Raw genomic sequence first — 26,314 nt, 5'->3', positions numbered from 1 at the left:
AAAGAGCTCTATAGAACATTGCATAAAAAATTAATTAGCTGAGAGAGCTGCTCTTCTCTCTAAATAATATATATTTCTATATAATATAACATATGTGGTCGGCCAATTAATAGTCTCGTTCCTTTTTCTATATACATACGTTATAAAAAAGAAATTAAGACACCTAAAGATATGTCAAATATCTTCAACTAGATTTCTTATCATCCAAGAGGTAAGAATAATTTTGCATAAGATCCACACACATATATTTCGTTCTAAACAACAACCGATAAATCACTTTTGACAACAATAATCTCACAATAAAAAAAATCAATCTCCTTTTTCAACATGCATGCACCAAGGTACACTAACATCATTTTTTAAATAAATTTTATATCTCCATTGTCGATGACAATTAAGTCTAAAAAAACTAGTATTGTAACTAAGACTTTAAACTTGAATCCGAAGATAGTGGTATTAATTTTATGTAGTGATACTATCTTAATTTGTTAATAACTTTTAATAAACGTAGATTGGAAAGCGTTTTAGGATATGATAATTTTTTTTATGGTATTAGCAATCTATAGAAATTTGAAACTAAATCATAATGTTGAAATAACTTTAATAATGTTGGGTGATGGTGAATCGTACTCGTTGAGTCGGACGTGAGCTTTGATCATGATGAATATTAGTGTCGACGTCATGTTTCCATATGACCACAATATTCTGCACCTTCGACGTGAGCTTACGATAGCTTGGTATCTGCATTTTGAGAATATTTGGATGCACCTAATGTTATAGAACCGAAAGCCTATGTCTCTTTATTGCAAAACGAGTGGCCATCCTTGAGTTATCAACATACGAAGAATTGGTCACCATATCATAAAAGAAAAGATCTGAGGCTCACATTTAAGTCTACACCATCACACCTGCAAAGAAGGCTTACAACCATTCAACCACCAACCACCACAACATCAATAGTATAAAAAGATGAGGTGAGATATTTTAATTGTAGGAAAACTAATCATGTTTCCTCGAGTTGCTCGACAGGATGAGTACGCTTCCATTATCAGCATTCTGATCACAATCTAAAGGACTACCCGTAGAGATCTCACATCAGTAATAGCTTGGAGGATGATCAGGAAAACAAGATTGAGCTTTTGATTTGACTCAACGCTCAATTATGCAATGTATAATAATTCGACACACTTTTCTATTCTCTCATACTTTGCATTTAAGTATTTGTATAACAAATATTTTTACTTATACAATTTATTATAAAAAAATACATAACATGAACATAACAATTGATTTAAGATAAATGTTTACAAGACGTATTTATATTGCTTTCTAACATGAAAAAAAATAATTTTTATGATACATGAGTTATACTATTTTGAATAGGGTTATATTGCTTTCTAATAAAGGACCAGAAATAATGTTAACCCTGTATAAAAAAAAAAAAAATCAGTGTAACTCAAGTATTTTTTTTTTAAAATCATCAAGATTTCTGGGATATCAATGTAAAGTACAATTATTTGACCCAAAAATAAAAAAAATAATCATCAAGGTTTTTGAGGGAAAAAGAGTAAACAAAGCATTATTTGACCCAAAAATAAGGAAAAAATAATTTCAACCTTAAGTGGGATCAAATAATTGTCAATTCACATTTTAAATAAATAAAAAAGAAAAAAAATTGATTAAAATTCACTTAATTGATTCTCAAAGTTTAAAGGTGATTGGAGGGTGAGCTAGTAAAAAAAAAAAAAAAAAAAAAGACTTGATTTACTCTAATTTTAAATAAGATTTTCTTGATTTTAGACAAATCAATATAATCTTGTGGAAAATCAGTGTAGTTGAGACCCTATTTTTGTTTTTAAAAAAATCATCTAGCCTCATAGGAAAACATCGTCAAAGTAAAATGAAGAGGAAAATAGAACACTAATTGACCCAAAAACCAATAATTTACTAATATCAGTCTTAAATTGAATCAAATATTGTAAATTTATTTATTTATATATTTCTTGTCCTAAAGTTGTGTTTCATTTCACCAAATAAAACTAATTCTTGTGTCGACGACCGGAAAACAACTCGCATCAGCTTTCACAAGGAGACAAATTGGTGGAATTGGTGGAAAGGCCAACTACAGCTGGTGGAATAAACAAACACTCCCTGAAAGCCAAGTGGTGGAGAATTGGCTTAAATCAGACTAGTGAAGAAGTTTGGTACGTAGCACGTGCAGCCTCCAATAATTGATGCTGCCAACCGCACTTTTGAGGGTTGCTTCTTGAGGAGAAGTCGACGTAGCTGCAAATATCCTTCTACTCTGAGAATCCTCCGCCCTTTGTGCTTAGAGAAAGAAGGATCAGCCCTGCACTGCGATGTCTTCGTGGATACTAGCAGGCTTGGGATCGTTCGGATCGTCCCTCATCGAGAGCGTGACAGATAAGATCACCGACTATGTGATCGAAAGAGTTTCGGAGGATCCCGGAGTCGCTGACCTCCACAAGCTGAAGGACACTCTTTTGATGACCGAGCGCACCATCGGCGAAGTCGAGAACATGTGGATTAAAGATGAAGGCACGAAAAAGCGATTGAAGGAATTGCTGATGAAACTGAAGGACACTGTTTATGACGCTGACGACTTGCTTGATGAGATCCAGTTCCGGGTTCTGAAGCAACAGATCGAGCAACAAGGAGCTCAGGGGTATGAGGCAAGTAACCAATCATCTTTTTCTTCTGATCTCCCTCCGAGGATAAATAGAAACATTTATGAACGTGTCGGTCGCTTCTTCGGTAGAGAAGATGATGTGGATAGAGTGAGGGAAATTCAGAGTAAGTTAGATGAATACACTACTGAGATCCAGCATTTCATTGATAACTTACATGATGATGAGAAACAGATGATAACGTCAGTAGTGCCTCGAACCACCACTTCCTTTCCGATAGAAACTCAAGTATTCGGACGAGAGCAACAGCTGAATCACCTTCTGGAACAGTTGATGAAATCTGCCGATGGATCCGGATCCAGCAACAGTAGCATCTCTACCTTGACTATTGTTGGGATCGGCGGGGTCGGAAAGACTACTCTTGCTCAGCATGCCTACCACCACGAGAAGGTGAAGGACTATTTTCATCATAAGGTCTGGGTCTGTGTATCCGACGACTTCAACGTGGAGAGGCTTACAAAAGAGATCATAGAATCCTTCACCCGGATTAAGCCTGATCTCAACAACTTTGATACAGTTCAAGTGGTTGTTAAGGAGGATTTGACCTCAAAAAGGTTCCTGCTTGTCCTCGACGATGTGTGGAACGAGGACAGCCTGAAATGGGAAAGATTTTGTGCACCATTGAGGTCCGGAGTACCAGGAAGCAAGATTTTGGTTACAACTCGCTCTAGAAAGATTGCAGAAATGGTTGGCAATCCGATCCCTCTATATGGTCTGGATGAAGCCAGCTATTGGAAATTGTTCAAAAAATGTGCATTTGGTTCCGAAGACGCCGGTGAATTTCCACAGCTAGAAGCCATTGCAGGGATGATCGTTGGCAGGTTGAAGGGGTTGCCACTTGCGGCAAGGACGGTAGGCGGGTTGTTGAATGCGGATATGAATGAGAAGCACTGGAGAATCATCGCAGAGAGTGAAATATGGCAACTACCGCAAAACGAAGAGGGTGTCCTGCCAGTCCTACAATTGAGCTATCAATGTCTTCCCCCGCACCTAAAGCGGTGCTTTGTTTTTTGTTCCCTGTTCCCCAAAGATCATCGGTTTGATGGAGAGCACTTGGTCCGGCTTTGGATGGCAGAAGGCTACGTTGCTCAAGACAAAAATATGACGATGGAGGATACAGGAAGCCGCTACTTCCTTGACTTAGTGAATAGGTCTTTCTTTCAGGAAGCTCCTTGGGGATCGACATATGTGATGCATGATTTGATACACGATCTTGCTCAGTTAATTTCAAAGGGAGAGTTTTGCAGGATCGATGATGATGAGTCGAAAGAGATCCCTAATACAACTCGTCATCTATCAGCAACATTAACCGATGGAACTAAGTTAATGGAGCTCTCCTGTTATGATAAATTGCGGACCCTCATGATCAATTCCAAAAGTATTTGGTTTGGCTTTGGAGTCAAGAGCCCTTTGTTCATTCAGTTTGAAAAATTTAAAAACATTCGAGTGTTGATATTGAAGAACTGTCGCTTGCGGGAGTTGCCTGAGACAATTGGTGGCTTGATACACCTCCGCTACCTTGACATATCCTACAACCGTTACATTAGGAGGTTGCCGGAGTCATTATGTGGTCTTTACAATTTGCGAGTGCTGAATCTGTTGAAATGTAAACTACAGAATTTACCGCACGGCATGAGCAAGTTGATCAGCTTGATGCATATTAATGCAGAAGACGAAATAATTTCGGAGATAAATAATGTTGGGAAGCTGACTTCTCTTCAAGAACTGATGTGTGGAACGAGAACAGCCGGGACTGGGATAGATTTTGTGCACCATTGAGGTCCGGAGTACCAGGAAGCAAGATTTTGGTTACAACTCGCTCTAGAAAGATTGCAGAAATGGTTGGCAATCCGATCCCTCTAGGAGTTCTGGATGAGGCCAGCTATTGGAAATTGTTCAAGAAATGTGCATTTGGTTCCGAATACGCCGGTGAATGTCCACAGCTAGAAGACATAGCAAAGAAGATCGTTAGCAGGTTGAAGGGGTTGCCACTTGCGGCAAGGATGGTAGGCGGGTTGTTGAAGGAGGGGATGAATGAGAAGGACTGGAGAAACATCGCAGAAAGTGAAATCTGGCAACTACCGCAAAACGAAGAGGGTGTCCTGCCTGTCCTACAATTGAGCTATCAATGTCTTCCCTCACACCTAAAGCGGTGTTTTGTTTTCTGTTCCCTCTTCCTCAAAGATCGTCAGTTTGATGAACGAGACTTGATCCGGCTTTGGATGGCAGAAGGCTACGTTGCTCAAAACAACAATATGACGATGGAGGATACGGGAAGCCGCTACTTCCTCGACTTAGTGAACAGGTCTTTCTTTCAGGAAGCTCCTGTGGGATCGAAATATGTGATGCATGATCTCATACGTGATCTTGCTCAATTTATTTCAGAGGGGGAGTTTTGCGGGATCGATGATGATGAGTGGAAAGAGATCCCTAATACGACTCGTCATCTGTCAGTAACAGTAATCGATGAAACTAAGTTATCAGAGTTTTACTGTTATGAAAAATTACGGACACTCATGATCAATTATAAAATTCGTTGGTATGTCGAGAGCTCTTTGTTCCTCCAGTTTGAAAGATTAAAAAACATTCGAGTGTTGATATTGCAGAGTTGTGGTTTGTTGGAGTTGCCTGAGACAATTGGTGGCTCGATACACCTCCGCTACCTTGACATATCCCACAACTTTTACTTTAGGAGGCTGCCGGAGTCATTATGTGGTCTTTACAATTTGCGAGTCCTGAATCTGTGGGGCTGTGAACTACAGAGTTTCCCGCATGGCATGAGTAAGTTGATCAACTTGATGCATCTTAATGCAGAAGACAAAATAATTTTCAAGATAAATGATGTTGGGAAGCTGACTTCTCTTCAAGGACTGTGTTCATTTAAAGTACTCAAGGATCAGGGACACGAGGTTGCCCAATTAGGCAGTCTGAAACAACTTCATGGACAACTTCGAATTACCAACCTCGAGAACGTTGAGAATAAACAAGAAGCAAGCAAGGCTAATCTGAACAACAAACAGTACCTTGATGCACTGGCCTTACAATGGACATCGGATGATGGCTTCAGTTTGGACGGCAATGAATTAGTTGTGTCGGAGGAGGTACTCGAAGGTCTCCAACCACATCAGGCTCTCAAACGTTTGACGATCAGAGGGTACATTGGTGTCAGATCACCCAGTTGGCTGCAGACACAATTGTTAGCGAACCTGATAACTCTTGATCTATACAACTGCAAAGCATGGGAGGATATTTCATGTATTGGACAGCTACCGAATCTCAAGAAACTTTACGTGAAGGGAATGCCTGCAGTGAAACAAATAAGTCATGGATTAAGTACAGAGAGCAAGTTCTTGTCTAATCTGGAAGAGCTAGTGCTGGAGAACATGGTGGCATTGGAGGAACTCCCGAGTCTTGGACAACTGCCGTGTCTTAAGGTTCTTCGCATCGATCAAATGTCAACAATGACGAAGGTGGGCCACGGGTTCTTTGGTTATAGAGATCAAGGCAAGTGTTTTCCTTGCTTGGAGGAGCTCAGCTTCAGCAGCATGCCAAAATGGGAAGAGTGGTCTTGGGCTGATGGCCGAGAGCTGTTTCCCTGCTTGCGAAATCTTGGAATTGAAATATGCCCGAGGCTTAAGAGGATGCCTCCCCTCCCTCCTTCACTTGAATCACTGTCGTTATGGCAAGTCGGGTTGACAGAAGTTCCAATATTATGGGAAGAAATCGATGGAAGTAGCAGCAGTATGACCGTTTCAGAATTGAAAATATATAGTCTTGAAAAGGTCGAGCTGATGGACATCCCGGAATGTGAGAGACTCCCTTGTCTTGGACAACTGCCGCGTCTCAAGGTTATTCGCATCGAGAAAATGCCAGAAGTGAAGAAGGTGGGCTATGAATTCTTTGGTTCTAGAGACCATTGTTTTCCTAGCTTGGAGGAGCTCACGGTCACGGACATGCCAGAATGGGAAGAGTGGTCTTGGGCTGATGGCCGAGAACTGTTTCCCTGCTTGCGAGAACTTGGAATTGTACAATGCCCGAGGCTTAAGAAGTTGCCTCCCCTCCCTTCTTCGCTTAAAACATTAAGATCATCTGGAGTTGGATTGACAGAAGTTCCAGGGTTATGTGAAGGAACTGATGGAAGTAGCAGCAGTATGACCGCATGTTTTTCAGAATTTAATCTTGAAAAGGTCGAGCTGATGGACATGGTGGCATTGGAGGAACTCCCGAGTCTTGGACATCTGCCGAGTCTCAAGTTTCTTCGCATCGAAAGAATGCCAGCAGTGAAAGAGATTGGACATGGATTCTTTAATCACATCGACAAGTATTGGTTTCCTAGGCTAGAAAAGGTACGTCTTGAGGACATTTCAGCTTGTGAGGAACTCCCTTGTCTTGGACAACTGTCGTGTCTTAAGGTTCTTCACATCGAGGGAATGTCAGCAGTGACGAAGGTAGGCCACGAGTTCTTTGGTTGTAGAGATCAAGGCAAGTGTTTTCCTTCCTTGGAGGAGCTCAGGTTCAGCGGCATGCCAAAATGGGAAGAGTGGTCTTGGGCTGATGGCCGAGAGCTGTTTCCCTGCTTGCGAAATCTTGGAATTGAAATATGCCCAAGGCTTAAGAGGATGCCTCCCCTCCCTCCTTCACTTGAATCACTGTCGTTACGGCAAGTCGGGTTGACAGAAGTTCCAATATTATGGGAAGAAATCGATGGAAGTAGCAGCAGTATGACCGTTTCAGAATTGAAAATATATAGTCTTGAAAAGGTCGAGCTGATGGACATCCCGGAATGTGAGAGACTCCCTTGTCTTGGACCACTGCCGCGTCTCAAGGTTATTCGCATCGAGAAAATGCCAGCAGTGAAGAAGGTGGGCTATGAATTCTTTGGTTCTAGAGACCATTGTTTTCCTAGCTTGGAGGAGCTCACGTTCACGGACATGCCAGAATGGGAAGAGTGGTCTTGGGCTGATGGCCGACAACTGTTTCCCTGCTTGCGAGAACTTGGAATTGTACAATGCCCGAGGCTTAAGAAGTTGACTCCCCTCCCTTCTCCGCTTAAAACATTAAGATTATTTGAAATTGGATTGACAGAAGTTCCAGGGTTATGTGAAGGAACTGATGGAAGTAGCAGCAGTCTGACCGCATGTTTTTCAGAATTTAGTCTTGAAAAGGTCGAGCTGATGGACATGGTGACATTGGAGGAACTCCCGAGTCTTGGACAACTGCCGAGTCTCAAGGTTCTTCGCATCGAGAGAATGCCAGCAGTGAAGAAGGTGGGCTATGGATTCTTTGGTTCGAGAGACCAAGGCAAGTGTTTTCCTAGCTTGGAGGTGCTCAAGTTTAGGGACATGCCACAATGGGAAGAGTGGTCTTGGGCTAATGGCGGACAGCTGTTTCCCTGCTTGCGAGAACTTGAAATTGTACGGTGCCCGAGGCTTAAGAGGATGCCTCCCCTCCCTCCACTTGAAACATTAAGTTTAGATGAAGTCGGATTGACAGAAGTTGCAGGGTTACGGGAAGGAATCCATGGAGGCGGCAATTGTATAACTGCTTCTCGTTCATCATTGGAAATAAGTCAATGTCCAAATCTAAGAAATCTGGAAGAAGGGTTGCTCTCACACAGCTTCCTAAATATCCGTGACATTGCGATATTGGAATGCGCTGAACTCGTGTGGCTGCCGGTGAAGGAGTTTAAAGAACTCACCTCCCTTGAGAAGTTGTCAATCCGCAGTTGCCCGAAGCTCTTGAGCATGACGCGAGATGGGGACATTAACATCTGCCTCCCACCCTCGATCAAGGAACTAGTGCTGTCTGACTGTGGGAATCTGGGAAAATTGCTACTGGGCTGCCTGCACAACTTGACCTCACTCACTCGTTTGGAAATAGGCGACTGCCCGTCCATAGAATCTCTTCCAGAAACGTCGCTGCTTCACCTGAAACGACTTGAATATCTGAAGATTTGGAAGTGTAGTGAGTTGAGATCAATAGACGGGTTGCGAGTTCTGGAATCCCTCAGAGAATTGACCATCAAACTATGTCCCAAGCTGTTGCTGAATGAAGGGAATGAGCAAGTGGAGGGTTCGTCGGTAACTGAATTATGCATCGACGACACAGCCCTGTTCAAACTATCGCTCTTAAGAAGGACACTTCCATCCGTCCGTGCTCTCACAATCTCAAACTTTCCTCGAGCGACGATGTCTGATGAGGAGGAGCAGTTGTTGCGAAGCCTCACAGCTCTCAGATCGCTAGAATTCTTCAATTGCGAGAATCTACAATCGCTACCGAGAGAGTTGCATACCCTTTCCTCCCTCCGGCTTTTAACAATAATTGGATGTCCGGAGATTCAGGCGATACCTGAGAAGGGGCTGCCGACGTCCCTCAGGAATCTAATTTTCATTGGCTGCCATCCGATGCTGAGTGAGCAGCTGAAAAAGCATTTGGACGAGATGAAGAGCTCGGGTCGATTTTTGCCTGTTGACCAATTGGAGATACATGAAGGTACATCACATCCAACCATTGCTTCTCCGCATCGATACCATTGGCTACTACAGAGTGGTCTCAGAGACCACTCTGTAATAGCTAGATTTTGTTATCCAAGAACATAAAACTAAATACAAGACTTAGAAAGGGTTTAATTGTAAAAGGCACAATTTATTTCACTATATTTATGTTTTTTATGACTAGTTATTGGCAATTCTTTATACTATAATGATTTTACTTGTATTACGCTTTTATTATGAAAATATATTTAAATATATGTTGCTTTTAAGAAAAAGTATAATAAGCATTTTATTTAGCATTTAAAATACATATAAACTTTAAGTTTTGTAAATTATATATGTATAAAAAATTGATATTTATGTATATTTTAGAACGCATGCATTGAATGTTTAAAAATTTCTTATTTAAAAAAATACTTAACTATTGTAAATTTTGTCTATATATGAGTTACAATGTTTTCTTTGCTCATATAATTTTTTTTTAATTTTCAGATAAAAGGAGTAGCTCTAGATATGATTCAGAAGAAGAAGAAGAAGAAGAAGAAGTAGAATTGTCTGATTTAGAAGAAGAAGAAGAAGAAGAATTGTCCGAGTAACAGTATTGCACATTTAGATTACTTTGTATATGTGCTATTTAGACATCAATATTATGAACTTTTAAGAAGTTATTGAATTTGATGTGCTATTTGGACTTCAATATTATGAACTTTTAAGGAGTTATTGAATTTGTTGTATGTGTTGTGAATGGATTGATTATAAATTGAAATGTGTAATAAATGTTATATGAAATTTATTTGTTTATATTTTTTATCTTATATTTCTGTAGAATAATTTATTACTTTGTTACGTTCGACCAATGCAAGCTTTCTACTAAATATAATTGTTTTACAGCAATATGTAGAAACTGTCTTTGTTGAGATCAGAGACATGATTGATGAGTGGATCATGCACAAGTGATAGAACTGACGTCAAAGTTTATATGTTAGCATCATATACGTCATTCTATATATTTATATTTATTTTTAAAATAATACGCAAGAATTATTGAAAGTTAGATGTTTTGACATATTTCTTCAAGTGTTATAAGAGGTAACAAAATGTAACTATATATATCGTTCAGCATATTTCCTTTATCCTTTAGAATTTAAATGTCATTCACTACTTTGCACTTCATCCACTGACAGATGATGAAAAGATTATTTTATAAATTTCTAAAACGAAAAAGATAAACATAAAACAAATCACACATAATGTTTTAGTCCAATTATGAACACATATTCGCATGATAAGAGTAGGCGCATAAACTTAAAGTAATAAAGTAATGTGTTGGCCAAAAAAACCACAAACTTATAATACTAAGGAAACATATGAATTGATAAATTCTTCTTGCTTTTGTAACATTTTATTGCATTTCCCGTGAAAAAATAGGTATTAGGATCCTCAACAAACATAAAAAACGTGTCACGCAAGTAAAAACATCATAGTAATCAGAAGCAAGAACAATGAATTTTCCCATGTACCAAATGAAGATTCTTTGGTTGATAATATAATTATTTTAATTACAGAATTATTGCCATAAACATTAAGTAGGTCCCCATAAGAGTGTCTTTTGTTCCTAAGAATCAAATTCTTTATTAATGTGGTACATTTCAGATTATAAGAATTTGGCTTTTGTTCTTAAGAATCAGATTCTTTATTAATGTGGTACATTTCAGAACATGCAACATGATTTTAAGCTATCTCTAATTGATTAATTATGAAGTTGATACAATAGCACTGTATCAGTTGACACAATATAACTTTTCAATGAACATAATATATCATGTCAAAAATCATAATGAAATTATCATCTGCATTGTGAGAGGAGGAGGTAGCAGGCTGACATAACTTATCTCATGGTCATTTGAATGGAGATTTAGGGGCATCTTGTCAATCCCATTTACCTCCTTTTGTTCCTCGAGATGGATTTTGCATCTAAACTCAGCCTCTTAAAGTCATACCACATGGGGCTGATAACCCTTAATTTTTATTTTTATTTTAGCAGATATCTCCACAAATGAAGCTACTTACTTGTGGTTTGGATGGGCCCTAAAGTTGTGTCCTCCATCGAGACAAAAGAAGTAAGGATGATCATAAGGTATTAACCATATTAATCATTGGCATTATAACGTACAAGTCATATGGAGCATACGCTTGTATGGTAAAAAATATTTTTTAGAATACAAAAATAGTTGTAATAAAAAAAAAAGAGAGACATTGACCTTTATTTTATGCATCACCCTTAATTAGGTGATTTGCATCTTGTTCATAAAGTATACGAAATCTACCCACCAATCTTTCAATTATTTGAACTTGTTCATTAATCATAAAAGATCCAAACTGACACCAAATAGTCTACTTCTTTGTTCTAAAAGTACAATTTATTAGTTAAACTGTAGAATTAGAAGAAGAGCTCTATAGAACTGCATAAAAAATTAATTAGCTGAGAGAGCTACTCTTCTCTCTAAAAATATATATATTTCTATACAATATAATATATGTGGTCGGTCAATTAGTAGTCTCATTCCTTTTTCTATATACATACATTATAAAAAAAAATCAAGTCACATAAAGATATGTCAAATATCTTCAACTAAATTTCTTTTATCATCTAAGAGGTAAGAATAATTTTGCAAAAGATCCACACCCATGCATTTGAGTCTGACTTCTGACTTCACATAAATCATTTTGACTTCATCCTAAACAACAAATTCACTCTTGACAATAATAATCTCACAATAAAAAATAATCTTCGTTTTCAATACTATTTCTTAAGATAAATTTTATCTCTATTAACGATGACAATTAAGTGTCAAAAAAACGAATGTTGTAACTAAGACTTTAAACTTAACCACGAAGATAGTGATATTAATTTTATATAGTGATTGTTGAAACCAATCGATAAGTATTAACGTTTTAATCTGTGTTTTGAGTGACGCAGGATGCTTTGATCAGGATAAGACAATTAAAGCAAAAAAAATCACGTTGAGCTGGAGGAACATATCAGAAGATTAGGCATTGGACCGGTGGATCGATCAACGTATCGACAGAAGGCTTCGGGCCATGGATTCGGGCATCGGGCCAAGAAGAGTGGATATTGCGCCAAGGATATCAGAGTTGTGGAGTCAACTTACCGATTGGGCAATAGGCCGCAAGAGAGGACGATGCGTCGAAGAATCGGACAAAACGTCGAGGGACCAATGACATGTCAAACAACTTGATTAATGCTTAGTATTAATTGTCTAGATCAAAGTGTGTTTTTACATGTGCAGGATTAATTATGAGAGCTAGGCATGAAGCAAAATGAAGTCCCGGAGTTAAGGACGCGATATCGTTGGGAGTTCGAGAGTTCGTCGGAAGTCTGAACGTTCGTTGAAAGTTCTAGCAAAACTAGCCGAGAAGTCACAGAGCTTGCCAAGAAACTCGTCAGAACTTGCCAAGAAGATCGTCGTGAAGTCTAGGAGCTTGCCAAGAGTCTGCCAGAACATTGCCGAGAGATCGTCGGAAGATCGTCGGAAGCTCGTAAAAAGAACCAAGACTAACAGACATATTTAGCTTAGAACATGTCTTAGGAATCGTAGTCAGCACATAATTGGGCTTGGATTTAAGCCAACCTAATTAAGGGCCAGCTAGGCCCATGTAAGAACTGTGTTGGGCCCAATAAGAAGCCCAAACAGTACCCTAAGAATTCTCACCGTCATGGCATAGTCTTTGAGACTATGTCAGGCGGTGGTATCGCTAGTTTGGACTGTTGTACCGCCCTTGGCAGGGTGCTAGGCGGTGGTACCGCCCATGATAGTGTCTGCCAAACTGACACTGGGCAGTGGTACCACCCATGCCCGGGGAACCCAAGATGAGATGTTTTTAGGCTCCAAGTTTGAATCAACTTGAAGCTTATAAATACCTCTCTCAACCCTGGTTAAAGCATACAAGCACATAGCATTTAAAAGTGAGAAAACTCTACTATAATCTCTTTAGAATCCTCCTCTTTGAGTCTAAGTGTTCTTTGAGTCTAAGTGTTAGAATAGCTTAAGAGAAGAGTGAGTGCTTGTAAGTGTTATCTCCTAAACCCGATAAAAGGAGAAGAGGGGTGTAAGAAGGAGGTTGATCTTCGCCTAGTAAAGGAAGATCGTTAGTGGATGCCGGTAGCCTCGACGGAAGAGGAATCGGAGGAGTGGATGTAGGTCACGATTGACCGAACCACTATAAACTGTCGTTTTCTCTGGTTTGCATTTTATTTTTGCCATTTACATATTGCAAACTACTTAGATAGTCACTATGCTTCCTTATGCTTCCATGTTATTAACTTTTCGAAATTGGTTTTCAACGTAAACGACTTTTATCGTACGAAGATTTTTTGAACCGACGTAGTTTTTACGGCTGCACTAATTCACCCCCTCTTAGTGCTTATTGCTTTCCTAAGAGTGATACTATATTAATTTGTTAGTAACTTTTAATAATTGTAGATTGGAAAGCTTTTTGGGATATGATAATTTTTTTTGGTATTAGTAATCTATAGAAATTTGAAACTAAATCATATTGTACAAAATATTGAAATAACTTTAATAATGTTAGGTCATCATGACTCGTTGAGTCGGACGTGGGCTTTGATCATGGTAAGCATGAGTGTCGACGTCATGTTTTCACATGATCATAATATTCTGCACCGTGGTTTATAGAGGAACGACAGTTTGATGTGAGCATTTTGAGAATATTTTGATGTACCTAATACTAAAGAACCGAAGGCCTACGTCTCTTTATTGTAAAACGAGTGGCCATTCTTGAGTTATCAACTTACGCAGAATTGGTCAACAGATCATAAAAGAAAAGATCTGAGGCTCACCTTTTAGTCTACACCATATGTGATCATAAAAGAAACGAGTTCTCCTTTTCATGGTAGGGGACCTGCAAAGAAGGCTTGTAACCATCCACAACCACCACCACAACATTGTCAGCATTCTGATCACAATCTAAAGGACTACCCGTAGAGATCTCACATCAGTAATAGCTTGGAGGATTACAGGAAAACAAGATTGAGCTTTTGATTTGACTCAATGCTCAATTATGCAATGTATAATAATTCGACACACTTTTCTATTCCATCATACTTTGCATTTAAGTATTTGTATAACAAATATTTTTGCTTATACCATTTATTATTAAAAAAATACATAACATGAACATAACAATTGATTTCAGATAAATGTTTACAAGACGTGTTTATATTGCTTTCTAACATGAAAAAAAATATTTTTTTTGATACATGAGTTATACTATTATGTATAGGGTTATGTTGCTTTCTAATAAAGGACCAGAAATAATGTTAACCCTGTAAAAAAAAAATCAGTGTAACTCAAGTTTTTTTTTAGAAAAATCATCAAGATTTATTGGATATCAATATAAAGTACAAGGTCTTTGAGGGAAAAAGAGTAAACAAAGCATTATTTGACAACAAAAAAAACAATTTCAACCTTAAGTGGGATCAAATAACTGTCGATTCACATTTTAAATAAATAAAAAAGAAAAAATGTGATCAAATTTCACTTAACTGATTCTCAAAGTTTAAAGGTGATTGGAGGGTGAGTTAGTAAAAAAAAGGCTTGATTTACTCTAATTTTAAATAAGATTTTCTTGATTTTAAACAAATCAATATAATCTTGTGGAAAATCTGTGTAGTTGAGACCCTATTTTTTAAAAAAAAATTCATCTAGCCTCAAAGGAAAACATTGTCAAAGTAAAATGTAGAGGAAAATAGAACACTAATTGACCCAAAACCCAATAATTTACTAATATCAGTCTCAAATTGAATCAAATAATTATTAATTCCTAATTTAAATGAACAAAAAAGTGGTCAAAATTCACTTCATAGTCCATTCTCAATATTTTGAAATAAAAAATAATTTCAATTACATAAGTTTTCCATCCTAAGCAATCATTGTAACCCCAATTTTTTTCATTTCTAACCAAACAACAAATTTTCTGTTTTTCACATCAAGCAAGCTAACAAAAATATTTACTTTTTTTCACAAACAAATGGCTAGAAAGATATATTGGAAGGTAGAGTTTCATTATGTACATTTCCGGAATTTTTTTTTATCATCTAAACAATCAATGTAATTCTAAATTAAGCCTTCATCGGAGAATATATCAAATCCTAAAAATTTTAAATTTGAAATATCTATTGAACAAAAATACTTATAAGAAAAAATTATATTTTCGATAAAAATATTATTTGAAGTGCTTCAAAAAGCATTAGAAAGGGACCGGTATAAGATTGTAAGAAACAACATGAAAACCTAAAGGGTTTCTCATGGGGCATATCTCATCGAGAGAGCCTCAGGAGAGTTTCTTTCGGGTATGCACCTAGAGATATAAAGACAAAGACAAAATTGATATGATTAAGAAGAAAAATTTTTATCGTTAGGGTGTGGAGAATGAGAAATCGCATCAAATCGATTAACTTTAAATTAATTATTTTTCTAATTTAACGATTATTTACCTAAGTCATTTTCTTTGTAAGACGTATCGAGGTTATTTGTATTTTATAAAAAAAAATGTTATATGAGAAAAAGAAAACATGAGACACTTTATTAAGATAAGGAAAAGTAGTTTTTTAGAGAACTTATCCAATAATTCATATTAAAAATTTATATTCATCCCTCGGAAGTTTAAACTTGCATATAAATCATTTTTCTACATCCTAAAAAGCATTTAGAGTGTATCATCTATTTGAGTAATCATTTATTTTATTTTTAACTCTACAAAAATACCAAATAGTATCATATATTAAATTATTATAATAAATATTTTATAAATACTTTTTGTAAAGAGGACTTCAAAAGGATTCCTTGTGGGGGTCTTTTCATTAAGATAGTTTACACGTACAGATATATAGAAGGCAAAAATTAAGATAAAAAGAAAAAGATAAAATTGACTTAATAAGGTTTGGAGAAAGAGAGATATCGACAAATTGATTCATCAGAAGAGAGAGAAAAAAAAAGAATCGATTTACTTTGAACTGACTTTTTTTTTTCGTTTTAACCACTATTGACCCAACTATTTTCTTTATAGGGCTAGGTCAATATCAAAGGTATTTTCATATTTTATAAAAGAATAGATAGTATATGGGAAAAAATATATGATACACTTGGTATGAGATAATGAAAAATAATTTTTGTAAGAGAAATAATCTAATAATTTATATTGATCCCTCTGAAGTTGTAATTTACATGCAAATTGTTTTATTACATCCTAAAATGATATTCATTCAGAGTGTACCATATATTTTAGTGAATATTTATTTTATTTTCGACTCTGTACCAACGCCAAATAGTAAGATACATTAAATTATCATAATAAACATCAATGAGATAATTTTCTATAAGTTGAGTTTAATTTCAGCAAATAAAACTAATTATTGTGTCTTCGATCGGAAAACGACTCTTACAAATAAAACTTGTTACCATATCATGCATCTGATTCTTGATAGTGAGATGGCTAAAGTGGACAGAAGAAAATTCGATGGAATTGCTTTCTCATCCTCGAAAGTCCTACAACCGGTCGAACTCACGCTCCCAGAAAACCAAAGTCGTGGAAAATTGGTTCCAATAATTGATGCTGCACCCTCCTCATGTGCGTGGGACGTGCAGCCTCCAATAATCGATGCCGCCAATCGCCCGGTCGAAGGCCTCTTCTCGAGGAGGAGAAGTCGTTGCAGCTGAAAATATCCATCTACTCTGAGAATCCTCTAACCTTTGTGCTTGGAGAAAGAAGGATCAGCCCTGCACTGCGATGTCGTGGATGCTAGTAACCTTGGGATCTCTCGGATCGTCCTTTATCGGGAGCTTGATGGAAAAGATCAACGACCGTGCGATCGGACTATTGTTGGAGGACCCCGGAGTCGGAGCTGACCTCCTCAAGCTGAAGACTACTCTTCCCGGGACTAAGAACATCATCGGCAGAGTCGAGAACATGTGGATTAAAGATGAAGACACGAAAAGGCGATTGAAGGAATTGGTGATGGAACTGAAGGACGCTGGTTATGACGCTGACGACTTGCTTGATGAGATCCAGTTCCGGGTTCTGAAGCAACAGATCGAACAACAAGGAGCTCTTGGGGATGAGACAAGTAACCAATCATCTTCTTCTTCCGGTCTCCCTCCTTGGAAAAAGATGAAAATTTCGGTACCTGCAGTTATCAGTCGCTTCTTCGGTAGAGATGATGTGAATAGAGTGAGGAAAACTCAGATGAAGTTAGATACAATCACTACTTGCATCGAGGATCTCATTGATACATTAGATGCTGATGAGAAACAGATGATAACGTCAGTAGTGGAACGAACCACCACTTCCTCACCCATAGAAACTCAAGTATTCGGACGAGAGGAACAGCTGAATCAACTTCTGGGACTGTTGATGCAATCTGCCGACGGATCCGGATCTAGCAACAGTAGCATCTCAACCTTAACTATTGTTGGGATCGGAGGGGTCGGAAAGACTACTCTTGCTCAGCAAGCGTACAACCACGCGAGGGTGCAGGACTGTTTTCAGCTTAAGGTCTGGGTCTGTGTATCCGACAACTTCAACGTGGAGAGGCTTACCAAAGAGATCATAGAATCCTTAACCAGGAATACGTGTGATCTCAATAACTTTGATACACTTCAAGTGGTAGTTAAGGAGAAGTTGACCTCAAAAAGGTTCCTGCTTGTCCTCGACGATGTGTGGAGCGAGGACAGCCTGAAATGGGAAAGATTTTGTGCACCATTGAAGCACGGAGAACCCGGAAGCAAGATTTTGGTTACGACTCGCTCTAAAAAGATTGCAGACATGGTTGGCAATCCGTTCCCTCTAGATGGTCTGGATGACGCCAGCTATTGGGAATTTTTCAAGCAATGTGCATTTGGTTCCGAATACGCCGGTGAATGTCCACAGCTAGAGGCCATAGCAAAGAAGATCGCTTACAGGTTGAATGGGTTGCCACTTGCGGCAAGGACGGTAGGCGGGTTGTTGAAGCCGCAGATGAATGAGAAGCACTGGAGAAACATCGCAGGGAGTGAAATCTGGCAACTACAGCATGACGAAAAGGGTGTCCTGCCAGTCCTACAATTGAGCTATCAATGTCTTCCCCCATACCTTAAGCGGTGCTTTGTTTTTTGTTCCCTGTTCCCCAAAGATCATCGATTTTATGAAGGAGATGACTTGGTCCGGCTTTGGATGGCAGAAGGCTACGTTGCTCAAGACAACAATATGACGATCGAGGATACAAGAAGCCTCTACTTCATTGACTTAGTGAATAGGTCTTTCTTTCAGGAAGGTCCTGTGGGATGGGAATATATGATGCATGACCTGATACATGATCTTGCTCAGTTTATTTCAGAGGGGGAGTTTTGCATGATCGATGATGATGAGTCGAAAGAGATCCCTAATACGATTCGTCATCTGTCAGCAACATTAACCGATAAAACTAAGTTAATGGAGTTCTCCTGTTATGAGAAATTACGGACCCTCATGATCAATTATAAAAGTCATTGGCATGACATTGGAGTCGAGGGCTCTTTGTTCCTCCAGTTTGAAAGATTAAAAAACATTCGAGTGTTGATATTACAGAGGTGTGGCTTGCGGGAGTTGCCTGAGACAATTGGTGGCTCGATACACCTCCGCTATCTTGACATATCTCACAACTTCTACTTTAGGAGGCTGCCGGAGTCGTTATGTGGTCTTTACAATTTGCGAGTACTGGATCTGTGGGGCTGTGAACTACAGAGTTTCCCGCACGGCATGAGTAAGTTGATCAACTTGATGCATCTTAATGCAGAAGACAAAATAATTTCCGAGATAAATGATGTTGGGAAGCTGACTTCTCTTCAAGGACTGTGTTCATTTAAAGTACTCAAGGATAAGGGACACGAGGTTGCCCAATTAGGCAGTCTGAAATATGTTGATGTTGATAGGAAGAGGGGATAGAGTTATCAAATAGAGGAAGAGTAGGACAAGCTTTCTATCTTCTATATTTCTCTCAAGAAAAACACTTTTACAATTTCAGAAACTCTATTGACTCATGACCCAACATATGGGGTTTATATAGTTCCCAAAGATACATTATATTAATTGTATTCAAGATGAATCATTCTCTTTCAAGAAACCCTTTCAAGAACCAATAACCAATTTGACTTGTCCTTCCATAGACTTTTAATCCATTTTTTCTTCTTGATGTATTGAATCTCCCTCTTGATGCAATGAACCTCTTTTGATGAAATGAATCTCTTTATGATACTTGAACAAGTTTAATTCCAACATTCTCCCCCCTTAAACTTGTTCCATCTATCATGCCAAGTTTCTTTCGAAGTTGTTGAAATATTTCAAATTTAAGAGGTTTTGTGAATATATCAGCCACTTGTTCACTTGTCTTGACATGATGTATCTCCACTTCTTTATTTTTGATATGATCTCTTATGAAATGAAATCTTGTATCGATATGCTTCGATCTTTCATGATAGACTGGATTCTTGGCTAAGGCAATAGCTGATTTGTTATCAACATAAATCTTGGTTGACTTCTCTTGTGGCATATGAAGTTCTTGGAGTAATCTTCTTAGCCATATTGCATGACAAACACTAGAAGAAGCTGCTATATATTCTGCTTCACAACTTGATAGAGCAACGATTCGTTGCTTTTTTGAAGACCAAGTGAATGTAGCTTCACCAAAATAAAATACAAATCCAGTTGTACTTTTCCGATCATCGTAGCTTCCGGCCCAATCACTGTCACTATATCCAATGAGCTCCAACTTTTTAGATGATGAATAGAACATTCCATACTCAATTGTTCCTTTGATATATCGCAAAATTCTTTTAGCGACATTTAAATGAGATGTCTTTGGAACTTCCATAAATCTACTTATTAAACCAACTCCAAATAGTATATCAGGTCGAGTGCATGTCAAATACCTTAAACATCCAACTAGACTTTTATAATAAGTTGGATTAATGTATTTACCTTCACCTTCCTTGGTCAACTTGGTGCCATATTCAACAGGTGTATCTGTAGGATGACAATCTTCCATAGAAAACTTCTTTAAAACCTCCTTTGCATAATTTTCTTGTGAGATAAAAATTCCTCCATTATCTTGGATAACTTCGATACCAAGGAAATAAGTCATTAAGCCCAAGTCGGTCATCTCAAACTCCTTTTTCATAGAGTGCTTAAAATCTTTAATCATGGAACTACTATTGCCTGTAAATATTAAATCATCTACGTACAGGCATACAAACAAGATATCTCCATTAGAGTTAGATTTTGTATAGAGAGCATGTTCATGTGGACATTTAGAAAAACCATTTTGAATAAAATAAGTATCTATTCGAGAATTCCATGCTCGTGGGGCTTGTTTAAGCCCATAAAGAGCTCTCTTTAACTTGTATACTTTGTCTTCTTGTTCTTGAATAATAAAACCAGGGGGTTGTTGAATATATACCTCTTCTTCAAGAACTCCATTAAGAAATGCTGATTTGACATCCATTTGTAAAATCTTCCATTTCATTTGAGCTGCTAGAGAGATAAGTAATCTTACTGTCTCCAATCGAGCAACTGGCGCAAATACTTCTTCATAATCAATTCCATATTGTTGTTTATATCCCTTTGCAACCAATCTGGCCTTGTATTTCTCCACCTCTCCTTTTGCATTTCTTTTTGTTTTGAAGATCCACCTAACACCGATAGCTTGGTGGTCTTTTGGAAGTGTAGTAAATTCCCATGTATTATTTTTGTTAATTGCATGAATCTCTTCATTCATAGCTTGTCGCCATTTTTCATCACTATAAGCTTCTTCGAAGGTTAATGGATCATATCCTGCAAAAAGACAAAATAAAGAAAGTTCATCATTGTTAGTATCAATCCTTCGAGTCACATCATATAGGTCCTGAATTGGTCTTGTCCTTCTTATAATTGGACTTCTTGAATCATGTGACCTAGCTGATCTAGGTGATGATTCTGGCAAAGCAACTTCGGTGCTTGCTTGTATTATATCATCTTCTTCTGAAACTACAGCTTTCTTATGCTGCTCATCACTTTTCCAATTCCAAATCTGTTGTTCATCAAACTCAACATCTCTTGACATCACAACTTTATTTGTGATAGGATTGTAGAGTTTGTAACCACTAGAATTCTCTGGATAACCTAACAAAATACATTTCTGGCTTTTATCCTCCAATTTCGTTCTCTTTTCTTCTGGTATCTTGGCAAATGCAACACTTCCAAAAATCCTTAAGTGATCAACTCTTGGTTTTTGTAAGCTCCATGCTTCTTCTGGTGTAACATTACCAATTCGCTTTGTCGGAAACCTGTTAAGCAAATAAACTGCACAAGCAACAGCATCACCCCAAAATTCTTTCGGAATTTTTCTTTCCTTTAACATGCATCGGACCATATTAAGGATAGTCCTATTTTTTCTTTCCGAGACACCATTTTGTTGAGGTGTGTATGGCATGGTGAATTGATGTAGAATTCCATTATTTCTACAAAAACTTTCAAATTCATTTGATATATATTCACCACCTCTATCTGTTCTTAAACATTTAATCTTACAACAACTTTGTCTTTCAACCAAATCCTTAAATTCTTTGAATTTGCTTAAAACTTCTTTCTTTTCTTTTAACATGTAAACCCAAGTTTTGCCACTATGATCATCAGTAAATGTAAGAAAATACCTGCTTCCTCCAAGTGTTACTGGATTGATAGGCCCACAAACATCCGAGTGCACCAGATCGAGTTGATGCCATGCTCTTTTTGTTCTTCTCACTTTGAAAGGCTTTCTTTCTTGTTTACCCATGACACATACTTCACATAGTTTTGCTGGGCGATCAATTTTTGGCATTCCTGTCACCATATTATACTTTTCTAGAAGTTTCAAAGCCTCAAAATTTAAATGAGCATATCTAAGATGCCAAAGTGTAGAAATATCCTCAATATCAGCTTTAAAACAATTTGATTGATCAAAAATACTCAAATGCAGAGGAAACATTCTATTCCTTGCCATTTTCACATGTGATATCAATGTTTTATTCTTGTCACGAATTGAGAGAGTCATATCTTTCATCTCAATATCATAACCTTTTTCAAGTAATTGTCCCAAGCTTAGAATATTATTTTTCATATCAGGAACATAATAAACATCTGAAATGCATAATTCCTTGCCATTATTAAGTTCAAGGAGAATTTTACCTTTGCCTCTTACTGGTCTTTGAGACAAATCACCAAATGTAATATTCCCGGAATAACTTGTATCCATTTCTGAAAATAGCTCTTTGATGCCACACATGTGATTTGAGGCTCCTGTATCTAGATACCATGTCATAGACTGATCATTTTTCAAATTTTCATAACTCATTAGCAAAACTTGATTTTCCTTCTTTTCTTCCTCAACAAAATTTGCCTTATCACCTTGATTGTTAGGATTATAATAACATTCATAAGAGTAATGTCCATACCTTTTGCAAACATAGCATTGTATTTCAGACCTTTTAGAGTTTCTGCCACGTCCACGGCCTCGGCCACGTCCTCGACCATAACCTCGGCCTCTTTGGCTATAATTTTCTCCAACATCTTCACTGTTTGGAGATTCTTGATTGGTCTGATTTCTGCCTCCTCTTCCTCTTTGTCCTCGTCCTCTTCCTCTTTGAGAATTTGATTCTCGTTTATTTTCAAGAGTAAGCTTTGTTTGTAATGCTTGCTCCATAGTTTTGTCTTCTCCTCTTTTTGTAATCCTTTGTTCATGAACTTGAAGGGAACCCATAAGTTCTTCTAAAGACATTTTTTCCAAGTCTTTAGATTCTTCGATCGCAACAGCAATAAAATCAAATTTCGGATCTAGAGATCTCAATATTTTTTCTATTACTCTCTGATCATTTACTTGTTCACCATTTCGTCTCATTTGATGAACAATAGAAATGATTTTTGAGAAGTAATCAGAAATGGTTTCAGAAGTACCTTGTTGTAATTTCTCAAACTCGGCTCGTAAAACTTGTAGACGAAGTTTCTTTACCTTATCAACACCACCGAATGCTCTTTGAAGCATTTCCCAAGCTTCCTTTGAAGTATTTGCTGGAGCGATGATCTCGAACATTGTATCATCAAGGCCTTGGTAGATTGTGAACAAAGCCTTTTTCTCCTTCTTCCTTCTTTCTTTGAGTTGTTTTCTTCCTTCTGCATTCATTGCTCCTTCTTCTGCTGGACTTGGTTCAGCAAATCCATCTTCTACAAACTCCCATACATCTTGGGAGCCTAGAAGAACCTTCATTTGGATGCACCATATATCATAATTTTCTTTTGTCAATCTGGGGATCTGGAGTTGGATGGCACTTGAGGAAGAAGTCATAGCTTAACCTATGCTCTGATACCAAATGTTGATGTTGATAGGAAGAGGGGATAGAGTTATCAAATAGAGGAAGAGTAGGACAAGCTTTCTATCTTCTATATTTCTCTCAAGAAAAACACTTTTACAATTTCAGAAACTCTATTGACTCATGACCCAACATATGGGGTTTATATAGTTCCCAAAGATACATTATATTAATTGTATTCAAGATGAATCATTCTCTTTCAAGAAACCCTTTCAAGAACCAATAACCAATTTGACTTGTCCTTCCATAGACTTTTAATCCATTTTTTCTTCTTGATGTATTGAATCTCCCTCTTGATGCAATGAACCTCTTTTGATGAAATGAATCTCTTTATGATACTTGAACAAGTTTAATTCCAACATCTTTCAGGAAGGTCCTGTGGGATGGGAATATATGATGCATGACCTGATACATGATCTTGCTCAGTTTATTTCAGAGGGGGAGTTTTGCATGATCGATGATGATGAGTCGAAAGAGATCCCTAATACGATTCGTCATCTGTCAGCAACATTAACCGATAAAACTAAGTTAATGGAGTTCTCCTGTTATGAGAAATTACGGACCCTCATGATCAATTATAAAAGTCATTGGCATGACATTGGAGTCGAGGGCTCTTTGTTCCTCCAGTTTGAAAGATTAAAAAACATTCGAGTGTTGATATTACAGAGGTGTGGCTTGCGGGAGTTGCCTGAGACAATTGGTGGCTCGATACACCTCCGCTATCTTGACATATCTCACAACTTCTACTTTAGGAGGCTGCCGGAGTCGTTATGTGGTCTTTACAATTTGCGAGTACTGGATCTGTGGGGCTGTGAACTACAGAGTTTCCCGCACGGCATGAGTAAGTTGATCAACTTGATGCATCTTAATGCAGAAGACAAAATAATTTCCGAGATAAATGATGTTGGGAAGCTGACTTCTCTTCAAGGACTGTGTTCATTTAAAGTACTCAAGGATAAGGGACACGAGGTTGCCCAATTAGGCAGTCTGAAATATCTTCATGGAGAACTTCGAATTACCAGCCTTGAGAACGTTGAGAGTCAACAAGAAGCAAACAAGGCTAATCTGAACAACAAACAGTACCTTGGTGCACTGGCCTTAGAATGGACATCGGATGATGGCTCCAGTTTGGACGGCAACGAATTAGTTGGGTCGGAGGAGGTACTTGAAGGTCTCCAACCACATCAGGCTCTCCAACGTTTGATGATCGTAGGGTACATTGGTGTCAGATCACCCAGTTGGCTGCAGGCACAATTGTTAGCGAATCTGAGAACTCTTAGATTGATAAACTGCAAAGCATGGAAGGATCTTTCATATATTGGACAGCTACCGAATCTCAAGAAACTTTACGTGAAGGGAATGCCTGCAGTGAAACAAATAAGTCATGGATTAAGTACAGAGAGCAAGTTCTTGCCTAATCTGGAAGAGCTAGTGCTGGAGAACATGGTGGCATTGGAGGAACTCCCTTGTCTTGGACAACTGTCGTGTCTTAAGGTTCTTCACATCGAGGGAATGTCAGCAGTGACGAAGGTGGGCCACGGGTTCTTTGGTTATAGAGATCAAGGCAAGTGTTTTCCTTGCTTGGAGGAGCTCAGGTTCAGCGGCATGCCAAAATGGGAAGAGTGGTCTTGGGCTGATGGCCGAGAGCTGTTTCCCTGCTTGCGAAATCTTGGAATTGAAATATGCCCGAGGCTTAAGAGGATGCCTCCCCTCCCTCCTTCACTTGAATCACTCTCGTTATGGCAAGTCGGGTTGACAGAAGTTCCAGGATCATGGGAAGAAATCGATGGAAGTAGCAGCAGTATGACCGTTTCAGAATTGAAAATATATAGTCTTGAAAAGGTCGAGCTGATGGACATCCCAGAATGTGAGAGACTCCCTTGTCTTGGACAACTGCCGCGTCTCAAGGTTATTCACATAAAAAAAATGCCAGCAGTGAAGAAGGTGGGCTATGAATTCTTTGGTTCTAGAGACCATTGTTTTCCTAGCTTGGAGGAGCTCACGTTCACGGACATGCCAGAATGGGAAGAGTGGTCTTGGGCTGATGGCCGAGAACTGTTTCCCTGCTTGAGAGAACTTGGAATTGTACAATGCCCGAGGCTTAAGAAGTTGACTCCCCTCCCTTCTCCGCTTAAAACATTAAGATTATTTGAAATAGGATTGACAGAAGTTCCAGGGTTATGTGAAGGAACTGATGGAAGTAGCAGCAGTCTGACCGCATGTTTTTCAGAATTTAGTCTTGAAAAGGTCGAGCTGATGGACATGGTGACATTGGAGGAACTCCCGAGTCTTGGACAACTGCCGAGTCTCAAGGTTCTTCGCATCGAGAGAATGCCAGCAGTGAAGAAGGTGGGCTATGGATTCTTTGGTTCGAGAGACCAAGGCAAGTGTTTTCCTAGCTTGGAGGTGCTCAAGTTTAGGGACATGCCACAATGGGAAGAGTGGTCTTGGGCTAATGGCGGACAGCTGTTTCCCTGCTTGCGAGAACTTGAAATTGTACGGTGCCCGAGGCTTAAGAGGATGCCTCCCCTCCCTCCACTTGAAACATTAAGTTTAGATGAAGTCGGATTGACAGAAGTTGCAGGGTTACGGGAAGGAATCCATGGAGGCGGCAGTTGTGTAACTGCTTCTCTTTCATCAGTGGAAATAAGTCAATGTCCAAATCTAAGAAATCTGG

At 38.3% G+C, this 26,314-nt stretch overlaps 4 protein-coding genes across 4 annotated transcripts in view; all 4 read left to right on the top strand.

Annotated features, from left to right (window-relative positions):
• Positions 1–2,259: 2,259 nt before the first annotated feature.
• On the top strand, positions 2,260–4,487 carry LOC103975156 (putative disease resistance protein RGA1). Its single transcript, XM_009390065.3, has one exon. It carries the CDS (start codon positions 2,361–2,363, stop codon positions 4,485–4,487), a length of 2,127 nt encoding a protein of 708 aa, XP_009388340.2. The 5' UTR covers positions 2,260–2,360.
• Positions 4,488–4,546: 59 nt separating this feature from the next.
• LOC135608048 (putative disease resistance protein At3g14460) lies at positions 4,547–10,033 on the top strand. Its single transcript, XM_065100464.1, has 2 exons — positions 4,547–9,200; positions 9,695–10,033. Exons 1-2 carry the CDS (start codon positions 4,547–4,549, stop codon positions 9,796–9,798), a joined length of 4,758 nt encoding a protein of 1,585 aa, XP_064956536.1. The 3' UTR covers positions 9,799–10,033.
• A 6,999-nt stretch (positions 10,034–17,032) lies between these two features.
• On the top strand, positions 17,033–19,324 carry LOC135607597 (putative disease resistance protein RGA1). Its single transcript, XM_065099548.1, has one exon. It carries the CDS (start codon positions 17,033–17,035, stop codon positions 19,202–19,204), a length of 2,172 nt encoding a protein of 723 aa, XP_064955620.1. The 3' UTR covers positions 19,205–19,324.
• Positions 19,325–24,005: 4,681 nt separating this feature from the next.
• Positions 24,006–26,314, top strand: part of LOC135608047 (putative disease resistance protein At3g14460) — a 3,322-nt gene continuing 1,013 nt past the window's right edge. The window contains exon 1 of the mRNA XM_065100463.1: positions 24,006–26,314. This exon is cut by the window's right edge and continues 1,013 nt beyond it. Within this exon, the coding sequence (XP_064956535.1) occupies positions 24,031–26,314 (2,284 nt within the window). The 5' untranslated portion in view covers positions 24,006–24,030.

Source organism: Musa acuminata, chromosome BXJ2-3 (assembly GCF_036884655.1).
Source record: "Musa acuminata AAA Group cultivar baxijiao chromosome BXJ2-3, Cavendish_Baxijiao_AAA, whole genome shotgun sequence".
NCBI lineage: Eukaryota > Viridiplantae > Streptophyta > Magnoliopsida > Zingiberales > Musaceae > Musa > Musa acuminata.
The sequence above is the reverse complement of the archived record's forward strand: the minus strand, read 5'-3'. Positions and strand labels throughout refer to the sequence as shown.

Coding starts and splice junctions, on each gene's coding strand:
- LOC103975156 (XM_009390065.3), top strand. CDS start 2,361: ATGTCTTCGTGGATACTAGCAGGCTTGGGATCGTTCGGATCGTCCCTC.
- LOC135608048 (XM_065100464.1), top strand. CDS start 4,547: ATGGTTGGCAATCCGATCCCTCTAGGAGTTCTGGATGAGGCCAGCTAT. Junction 9,201..9,694: donor CCAATTGGAGATACATGAAG/GTACATCACATC, acceptor TTTAATTTTCAG/ATAAAAGGAGTAGCTCTAGA.
- LOC135607597 (XM_065099548.1), top strand. CDS start 17,033: ATGTCGTGGATGCTAGTAACCTTGGGATCTCTCGGATCGTCCTTTATC.